Source organism: Danio rerio, chromosome 6, assembly GCF_052040795.2.
Source record: "Danio rerio strain M-AB ecotype USA chromosome 6, GRCz13ab, whole genome shotgun sequence".
Classification (NCBI taxonomy): Eukaryota; Metazoa; Chordata; class Actinopteri; order Cypriniformes; family Danionidae; genus Danio; species Danio rerio.
Window position 1 is genome coordinate 55,696,369 of NC_141026.1, and position 11,132 is coordinate 55,707,500.

Below are 11,132 nucleotides of genomic sequence, written 5' to 3' on the forward strand. Positions count from 1 at the left end.
ATGTTACTGTATATAATATAAAAGTGATCATACATGAAACACCTGGAATCAGGACAGGTATCTGATGTTACTGTATATAAAAGTGATCATACATGAAACACCTGAGATCAGGACAGGTATCTGATGTTACTGTATATAAAAGTGATCATACATGAGACCCCTGAGATCAGGACAGGTATCTGATGTTAACTAATATAAAAGTGATCATACATGAAACCCCTGAGATCAGGACAGGTATCTGATGTTAACTAATATAAAAGTGATCATACATGAAACCCCTGAGATCAGGACAGGTATCTGATGTTACTGTATATAAAAGTGATCATACATGAAACCCCTGAGATCAGGACAGGTATCTGATGTTACTGTATATAAAAGTGATCATACATGAGACCCCTGAGATCAGGACAGGTATCTGATGTTACTGTATATAAAAGTGATCATACATGAAACCCCTGAGATCAGGACAGGTATCTGATGTTACTGTATATAAAAGTGATCATACATGAGACCCCTGAGATCAGGACAGGTATCTGATGTTACTGTATATAAAAGTGATCATACATGAAACCCCTGAGATCAGGACAGGTATCTGATGTTACTGTATATAAAAGTGATCATACATGAGACCCCTGAGATCAGGACAGGTATCTGATGTTAACTAATATAAAAGTGATCATACATGAAACCCCTGAGATCAGGACAGGTATCTGATGTTACTGTATATAATATAAAAGTGATCATACATGAAACACCTGGAATCAGGACAGGTATCTGATGTTACTGTATATAAAAGTGATCATACATGAAACACCTGAGATCAGGACAGGTATCTGATGTTACTGTATATAAAAGTGATCATACATGAGACCCCTGAGATCAGGACAGGTATCTGATGTTAACTAATATAAAAGTGATCATACATGAAACCCCTGAGATCAGGACAGGTATCTGATGTTAACTAATATAAAAGTGATCATACATGAAACCCCTGAGATCAGGACAGGTATCTGATGTTACTGTATATAAAAGTGATCATACATGAAACCCCTGAGATCAGGACAGGTATCTGATGTTACTGTTTATGATATATAAAGTATTTGACACAAAAGCCCTGGGATCGGGACAGGTATCTTAAGTTATAACAGTATTAATGTAATCTGAGAGGTAACTTAAGTTAATTTGTTTAATATAACATACACTGATTTCACATGAAACACCTGATCAGGACAGCTATTTTAAAGTACTGCATATAAAAGGCATTGGACACAAAACCCCTGCGAATACGTACAGGTATTTGAATCAAACGGCTGTTTTCACAATCTGCGCATGATCCGTGACCTATGCAAATTCACATATAGGCCACGCCCACTGGATGACGTAATAGCGGTTACGCTGTACTGAAACCCCTGGAAAAAAGTGCCTGCCGTGTCAAAACATCAGTTTCACGTAAGCCATCCCTAGTTAAGAGCAGGCCAACGACGTTTCTGCTAAATCATAGGTATGTATGTCTTTTTTTGTTGTCATCTAACGTTATATTATTTGATATGTTGGCTTTGATGTGCGCGTGTATCCTAATACGGAACTATTTGTTATAATTTAGCCGTGAGTTACTTGTTTCGTGCACTTGGTTTTGGCTATTTACATCAATAAAAGTTTAGAGTGAATGTATTTGAAACAAATAGCGATTTCAATCGAGTCATTAGCTTTAATAACTCACGATTAATACAATGAGTATCATATAACATACCAGATCAGGTATCCAAGTCAAATATAACATTATGTCCTGTTTATCTAGATTGCTGTCAGCATTGCGCACATCATAACCTTTTTTCCCTTCGAACCAGAGCCAGTGGAACAAACGGTGACGTGTTTAACTGTGTAATTTGTGTGAAAATCGTGTGATTTTCATGTAATTTATTGCTTGATTTGTTAGCTCGACTAAATGTCTATCATATTCAGACCAACTTGCTTTAACAGTCAGCTAGCTTTTATTTACATAAAAAATATAAAGGGCTAAATATATATTTTTCTTTCTTTTTGCTCAAAAGGACTGAAATATTGACAATGACATAATTCAATGCAAGATTTCCTTGAGGAGGTGAGACTTGCTATCATCAGTGAAATTTGACGGTCATTCACCAGCAGATGCAAGAAACTTTTTCTCTTTGCCCAAAAGAAGTTGTTGAGATTTAGCCAGGAAGAAATTAGAGAGAGATAACCTGGACTTTAAGGAAGAGGTAAGTCACTATATTGCAATTGCTTTGGTTTCATTCAAGGTAGTAATGATAATGCTAAAAATAACAAACAACATTATTATTATAGGTAATTCAAAATACATCTGTATTCAGCATTTGAACATTTAAATATTTACATTTACATATATATATATATATATATATATATATATATATATATATATATATATATATATATATATTATGTTTAAAAATTAATATGTATGTTTTTTTTGTATATTGTAGATCTGCACAGAGTTTTCTCAGATCTGTAATGTAGATCTCCTGAGACAGTTAATCGAGTGACTTGATAAATATACAGCACCTCTCCTGAAACTCTACAGAAAAGAAGGGATTCAATGGGTCCAGAGATGGATACAACTTTAAACAAGATGGATGAGCAGGTACTCATTAAGATTTTTTTTTTCTTATACACCCGTCTGATGTTTTTAACATGTGCAACATATTTTGTCCTGTCAAGAATTTCATGCTCAGGTAATACAGTCTAATAAAACGTAATTGCAACAATTTAATTGTCCAGCCCTTTTGCATTAATTTTAATTGTGTCAAGTTGTGTTTTGATTGTGAGATGGAAGTAAGATAAATAACAGATGTTTCACTTGTTTTGAGTGACCATTTCAAATGAATACATTCAAAGAGGAAAATAGAAAATAATAGCTGTAGTTTTTAACTCAAAGTAATTGTCACATGAAACTAAACATTTTTCTAAATTTGCCAACACAACCATTATCAAATTCCATTGTATGGAAACCACAAAATTCTTTTTTAAAAATAAAGCCATGTGTTTTTTCAACAGCATGAATAAAATACTATGCTCATTTAAATGTACTAAGTACATTTTTACTTACAAAACAATAAGATTGTAAAACACCCTTTGTAAATGACTTTCCTTTAGGTCACTGATATTGTCACCGATCGAGAAAGAGCAGCTCTTGAGGGATTGCCAATTTTTCTTCGTAAAAATTCTGCTTGCTTTCTCAAGATATGTCTGGTAAGTTACCCATTTTCATACCCTATTCTACATTTATTAGTCTGCTTGGTAACACTTTTAATAGCTGCACGCTATAAATAATTTATTTAGTATTAGCGAATAGTTAATTTATTTTCTGTTAAGCATAACTCTACATGAAGTGCTCAATGATTGTATTTTTTTTAACTTTAATGATTCATTTGTATTACTAATTTAAGTATTGCATTATTTACAAACCAGTTATTTAAGAATAGTTGGTGTTTTTAAGATCATTCAGAATGCTTAAGTACACGATTAATAAACTATTCAAATTAACATTTAAATATCCTAATATTAAGGTATGTAATAATAGTTACTTTGTATGTTAGTATATGCTTTATGAGCTTAACTTCATCCAGTTGTGACCTAATCTAAAGTGAGGACTATTTATGCTTTATAAATCCCTTATGAATGACAATTAAAGGCTCAGTTATATTCTAAACAGGACAATAAACAACTTTCACAATTGAAACTGTATCAAATAAAAGTAAATCTTTGCAATTTTATGTAAAATAAAAGTTTAAAAAATTGCTAAATATTAAAAAGTTGTCAATATATTGTTCAATTATTATATATTATAGACTATTCAAAGTGTTACTGTTTGTATGTACGAAAGTATTACATGTTTTTATTTTCTTTGCATAATAGTAATAACATTAATAAGTAGTAATTAATATTACACATCAATTAATTTTCCCATTACTTAATCTCCTATAAGGACACGGACCCTGAAGACCACAGCACCAGAGATTAAAGGATTGGAATCTTCACTGTGGTGGAAGATGATAATGGCACTTCTGCATCCCTGCAATATGTGATGAACCTCGCTAAAATCTTGGAGGAGGCCATAGTACTTCAGGATATCACACATCTGCCTGCAGCCTTCGCTTACTTGTTCAGCCTCTTGTATAGACTGAATATGGAACACCCAAAAGAACTCAAATATACTTTTTAAGTGATTCAGCATGTTTTATGGAGGTTGGTGGCACATGATCTGCGAGAGTTCAGTTCATTCATTCATTCATTTTCTTTTCGGCTTACTTCCCTTTATTAATCTGGGGTCGCCACAGCGCAAGGAACTTGTTTTACGCAGCGTATGCCCTTCCGGCTGCAACCCATCTCTGGAAAACATCCATACACACTCATTCACACATACACTACGGACAATTTTAGCCTACCCAATTCAACTGTGCCACACGTCTTTGGACTGTGGGGGAAACCGGAGAACCCAAAGGAAACCCACGTGAACGCATGGAGAACATTCAAACTCCACACAGTAACGGCAACTGACCCGTGACCACTTCCTAATGTGCCACTGTTTCAATGTTTTGAGGTCTGTTTTTGGACTTTATGTACTTTGTTGACAAAAGTGCAGTACACTTTAAAGACTGTATGAATGGAGTGGCTTTTAGGGTTTACTCTGATTAGATGATTGCATATTCACCTGGTTTGAGTGTTTAGACACACTAATAGCTTGGTTTTAGTAAGGTTGCCAGTTATTTTATGTTGAGGCAGTGTACAATCTTTTCAAATCTGGAAACATTCAGTACTAGTTGTGTACAAACTAGCCCAATGCTGAACACGGCTAATGTCAAACGCTGATTTTGTATGCAAATGTTTTGGATTGTGATTTGAACACAGTTAAAAATAAAAAAAAGTGAATTGACTATTCTTGTGTATTTAATTTGAATCCTAAAAATTAATAGTAAATGCATAATGAATCAGTTTGTTTTATTTTGTTCAGTAAACTAAAAAAATCTTGTTGGGTAAACATAATCATTTTTGTTCAGTAAACAAAAGATCTTGTTGAGTAAACATGATAATATTTGTTCAGCAAACAAAAATATCTTGTTGGGTGAACATGACATTTTTTGTTCAGCAAACAAAAATATCCTGTTGGTTGAACATGACATTTTTTGTTCAGCAAACAAAAATATCCTGTTGGTTGAACATGATATTTTTAGTTCAGCAAACAAAAATGTCTTGTTGGGTTAACATGATATTTTTTGTTCAGCAAACAAAAATATCTTGTTGGGTGAACATGATACTTTTTGTTCAGAGAACTAAAGAATTCAACAAAATATTTTGAGTTCACTGGTCTTCAAACCCTGTTTGTTGAGTTAACTCAAAAAGCTATGTGTGATAGGTTGCCTAATTATTTTAAGTTTACTCAACTTTTTTTTTTTACAGTGAATGATTGCTATTATGTTTCTCCTTCAAATGGTTGCACAGACGTAATTATTCAAACACTGGCTCTGGCTTTGCTTTTTTTATTATTTAAGAGTTTAGAACTCAAAAGGTGTTTCTGGGTCAAAGTGACTCATATTAATGGAGCCAGACACATTTCCAAACACTTTTTTTGGTTTCAATCGCTTGTTTTAAACGAAGGTCTAAAAAGTGAGAAATTAATTTTTGAGAGTACAAATCTCCTATAAAGTCTCTGGATGAGCTTATGGGGCATGGGTAAAACTTTAAAGTGTATCTGCAATTGTAAAATTATTTAGATTAAATATAGAATCACACCACAGGAATGGCTTTTCAGAAACAGTTAAAAAAATAAAAAAATAAACAACATACGGTTGCATTAGTGCCTAAATAAATATGTAATGATTTATTGATGACGTGCTGATGTGGAGTGAAATGACTTTCAAATATTTTATCAGACGGGAGTGAATTACTCTGCTTATACTATTTAATATACTATATTATGTTAACACATTTGTCAAGTTATTGTCCTCAAACTGCTCCTGTGTGTTGACTAGTTTCTTACAAATCTAATCCAAAGTCTAGTTTTAGTTTAATTTCGATGCGCCTTTACAAGTGAAGTAGCTGGAATCCTTCACTGTAGTGATACGAAACTGTAATGCAGTCAAAACCTGAAGTAGTCTGGAACTGCTTTAGCTGTGCGTTTATCTAAAAATAACTGCACAACTTAGAATGCCACTCACTTAGAATCAGCCAATCAAAATCAACTGTTCATATATATATATATATATATATATATATATATATATATATATATATATATATATATATATATATATATATATATATATATATATATATATATATATTAATACTATTATACTATATATTAATACTATTATTTATAAAATATATTTATATAATAAATATAATCATTTATATAATAAAATATATTATTTATTTATCTTCAAAGTATGTCTGATATTTGTTTTTTTCTTCTGGAGAAAGTCTTAGTTTTATTTCGGCTAGAATAAAAGCAGTTTTTAATTTTTTAAACACCATTTTAAAGACAAAATTATTAGCCTCTTTAAGCTATATATTTTTTTGATAATCAACAGAACAAACCATCGTTATACAATAAATTGCCTAATTACCTTAACCTGTCTAGTTAACCTAATAAACCTAGTTGAGCCTTTATATGTCACTTTAAGCTGTATAGAAATGTCCTGAAAAATATCTAGTAAAATATTATTTACTGTCATCATGGCCAAGATAAAATAAATCAGTTATAAGAAATGAGTTATTAAAACTATTATATTTAGAAATTGTGTTGAAAAAAAATCTCTCCATTAAAAAGCAATTGGGGGAAAAAATAAACAGGGGGGCGAATAATTCAGATTATATCTACACACATATATACGCATACTATTCTGATAAAATTGCAATGTAACAAATGCAATTAATATTAAAGACAATGGATTATTGTGTTTTCTGTAAACTGATTATACTGAAAAAAAAACTATTAACACAAAGAAGTATGACTGCATTTTTTCACAGGAATAGTTTGTAGCTTCTGATTCCCAGCCATTTTTCAGAATATTTAATTTCAAATTACATTATCTTTGAAGATTAAAAAATTTACCTTTATTGTCATTTTTGCCATTTAAATCCATATATTATATGGGCTGGTCATGCAAATTAAAAGTATTTTACTGAATTGTTTATAACAGGGATTAATTTTTGTTCAAACTTTATTTTAATGAACAATTTAATCTGATAAGATACTACTACTTTATAAGTATAAGTTTTATATGTGCTAATAAACAGTTAACATCTTAGTAATAGTCATGTAATAAGCCAGTATACATAGTATAAATTGTTACAAGGGGCGGATTTAACTAATAAGCAAGATAAGTGGTCGCTTAGGGCCCCAGGACATCTGGGGGGCCCCAATAAATATCCAGAAATAAAAACTATTACTATAAACTATAACATGATTTCCTATCACACTTTGTACAGTGAGAGTCAAACAAATACATTTTACACAATTAAATATCAATATACAATAAAATATAATATTATTATATTAACATAATGTTATGTAATAATAATATTAATAAAAAAGAAGCAGTCCTGCAGTCAAATTTATAAATAAATATAATACTATTTTTAGTTTTAAATTTATTTCAAGACATCTGATTATTTAAAATGTGAAGCTTACATTGAGATAAAACGTAGACAATTAAATTGAGTTATATATATATATATATATATATATATATATATATATATATATATATATATATATATATATATATAAACAGCAAAATAAATAAAAGTAGAAAGGGTGATTTTTATTTGGGGCCCCATGCTGGAGTTGCTTAGGGCCCCTAAATCACTAAATCCACCCTAGATTGTTACCTAAACTAAAGTGCTGCCCAATGTTTTAATTCATAGCAAGAAAAAGAAAGCCTTTATAAGATAAAGTCACCCAAATAATGCATCTTATGTAAAATGCTTTATGTATTGTTTTAAATGCAGGATACTGTAAATTGTCTCTTGACACAGTTCTCAGAAGACGTGGGCCGCTCAGCATGTTATAGATTCATTGCATGCGTCATCATCTCTACAGAAACAGCCCACTCCTCTGTGTTAATGGTGATCGTTCACTCCAGACCTGCTCAACATGTCAGAAAACTTCTCCCAGAAAGTCAGTGCAGCAGATGTTTCATGGACACATTCAATGCACTGACTCACAGGCCGTGTCCCTATTTGCATCCGTAAAGATTATGCTTGAGCGGTGATGGGGATGTACTTCGGAATATACTGGGAAAAACGGTGAAGGAAATTGCTAGCAAGTTCCGCGAATAGTTACTGATGATATTGAAATAAACATGATATTTATGTAGATCCATCCATCCATCCATCCATCCATCCATCCATCCATCCATCCATCCATCCATCCATCCATCCATCCATCCATCCATCCATCCATCCATCCATCCATCCATCCATCCATCCATCCATCCATCTATCTATCTATCTATCTATCTATCTATCTATCTATCTATCTATCTATCTATCTATCTATCTATCTGTAGATCTATCTATCTGTAAGAAAATAAAAGAATGAATATAATAAATACCACAAAAGTTCTTCACAATACATCCAAAAATTAAATGTTGGGTGCACTAAAGCCAAATTTGCATATTACTAAAGATGCAACTAAATATTGTGCTCCACTTCAAGTGAGATGTGAGATATCCCTATCACTGTAAAACCCAACAGTTTTTCTTTATCAAATGAAATGAATGTAGTTAACTCAAAATTGACTGAAAGTTAATTCTACTCATTTGAAAAGAGTTTTGAACTCAGTGTTGAAGGTAATGAGTTCATTAAAGCATTATAGGCTCATTCTGAAAACGTAGTTCCACTGACGTTTCTGGAGACTGCAATTTATGTAGCCTGAGGTAGGTATGTCTGCATTTCAGTTTTTTAAGCAAACGCTATGGGACGGTATGATGCCGTTTCTTTTCGCGCTTACCGGCTGACCGTGTGGAGGGCTTTCCGGCCGCAACCAGTTTGTCCAGTTATCTTATCGTGTATGTCGGCGGACTTGAGATGCAGAGAGGAGCTGACCACGACGATGACCGGGTTCGAGTCCGGTAAAGAGCGATTTCAGAAATCGGTTAAGACAAAAACAGAATTCCAAAAATAAAGTGAACAAGGGAACAACAGAGTGAGAATGTGGTAAAATTAAAAAACGTGGTAAAAACGTTGGCTTTTCTTTTTCTGAACAGCTTTTGTAAACCGTCGGCTGGGTTTAGGGAAGTAAGTGGGCGGGCGGGCGGGTCAATCTGTAAAATTGATTGGGTTTAGGGAAGGAGGAGGATGGGTCAGTCAATTGGCCGGTCGCCCAGTCAATCATTCAGTGGCCTTTGGTGGGTTCATGCAAGAGCAGCACGGGCACGAACGACACTCGCGAGAGGCATTTGAGATGCAACAAAGCGCACACAGCGGCCTCTCGCGGATTTGCGAAAAACAAAAAACTGCAAAAATACATACCTCCCGGGACGAATTTCGCGGTCTCCAGAAACGTTTTCAAAAAGCTTAGGTTGCATTAAATACGTCATTACTTCAACTTAAATGGAGTAAATCAACTAGTCTCCACTTTCCTTACTAATATTCAATTCTCTCTCTGACTCCTCCACTAACTACAAAAATAATAATAATAATAATTACTAATGTTTTGCTTCTTATACTTTCTTTACATACCTGAAACTTGCCTATAGCACTTATTCATTGTGGCTCTTATACAGTAGTTGTGTAAATTGCTTCCTTGTTCTCATTTGTAAGTCGCTTTTGATAAAATATAAAAGTAAATGTAAGTTCACAGTACTCATTTAGATTCCTTTTTTAACTCAAATGGTTTGTAGCAATCAGTTTCCTCAAGCTGTTTGAGTTGCCTTAACTTATTGGGTTTTACAGTGGTTGGTTTGAGTTTTTTTTTCATTTATTGTGCTTTACAGTACTCAAATTGCTTCATTTACTTAAATGGATTAAGTACACAGTACTCATTAGGATTCATTTTTGAACTTAAATGGTTTATTGCAATCGTTTTCCTCAAATAGTTTGAGTTAGCTTAACTTTTTGGGTTTTACAGTGTACAAAATGTGCAAAATAAAGCACTTTTCTAAACAGAATGCAGTTTCTAGAGTTATAGCAACAGACTTGATTCCAGTCCACCATGCTGCCTGTGTCTAAAGGAAGCATGTGTTTAATTGGCTGCATATTGATTGCATCAGCACAACTAATTGGATAAATGTGCACCATGCAAATTTTACAAGTAGCTGATCCAAGTGAAACTACGGAAAAAAAGATGCTCTCCCCATCTGGAAGTAAAAGTGGAGGTTTTTTTTTTTATTTTCATCTGACCTATGCAATTCTCACTTGCAGCGCTCGTGAAGGAGAAATGAACACCTGACAGTTGCAGACGCCGCCACGGATCACTGAGTTTGCCCAAATAAAAACTGAGGAAAGTTTGCAGAAGTTTTTTTCGACCTACTAATAATTGCCGGAAGCGTTCAGGCTGTGTGTCCAGAGCTCAAACAAGATGCTCTTCTAGCGAGAGCTCATTTAGTGGAGGTGCACAGCTGAGATGTCAGCATAATAACAGAAGGACAGCTGGACATCAAAACACAAACGCAGCTCAAAAACATTCACAACTTTCAGAGTCGTCTCCCTTTCTCTTTTTAAGGGTGCTGAATTGACCACATCCCCGAGGAAGATGAATTGTAATGACAGAAAGAGGATTTTAAAATATCTTAATGTCATTTTCATGGCTATTCTGAAAATAGAAATGGTTTTCCACACATATCTACAAAGCTTTGTGTCTAAAATATGATGAAATATATAACAAAATACAGATCCATCCATCCCTCCCTCTTTTTTATCTATCTATCTATCTATCTATCTATCTATCTATCTATCTATCTATCTATCTGTCTGTCTGTCTGTCTGTCTGTCTGTCTGTCTGTCTGTCTGTCTGTCTGTCTGTCTGTCTGTCTGTCTGTCTGTCCGTCCGTCCGTCCGTCCGTCCGTCCGTCCGTCCGTCCGTCCGTCCGTCCATCCATCTATCTGTAGATCTATCTATCTTTAG

General features: G+C 33.5%; 2 protein-coding genes and 1 long non-coding RNA gene across 7 annotated transcripts in view; 2 read left to right on the forward strand and 1 right to left on the reverse strand.

Moving 5' to 3' along the window:
* Positions 1-11,132, reverse strand: part of cacna2d2a (calcium voltage-gated channel auxiliary subunit alpha2delta 2a) — a 453,173-nt gene that overhangs the window by 239,384 nt on the left and 202,657 nt on the right.
* LOC141386376 (uncharacterized) lies at positions 1,453-4,934 on the forward strand. The gene is made up of 5 exons (XR_015494376.2): positions 1,453-1,501; positions 2,052-2,240; positions 2,484-2,641; positions 3,154-3,249; positions 3,986-4,934. It is a non-coding gene; the product is annotated as an uncharacterized LOC141386376 (long non-coding RNA).
* The window catches only part of LOC147843688 (uncharacterized), a gene marked incomplete at its 3' end in the record, with an annotated part of 6,380 nt that continues 3,332 nt past the window's right edge, over positions 8,085-11,132 (forward strand). The window contains 3 exon segments of the mRNA XM_087256236.1: positions 8,085-8,260; positions 8,498-8,569; positions 10,900-11,051. Of these exon segments, the coding sequence (XP_087112362.1) occupies positions 8,085-8,260; positions 8,498-8,569; positions 10,900-11,051 (400 nt within the window).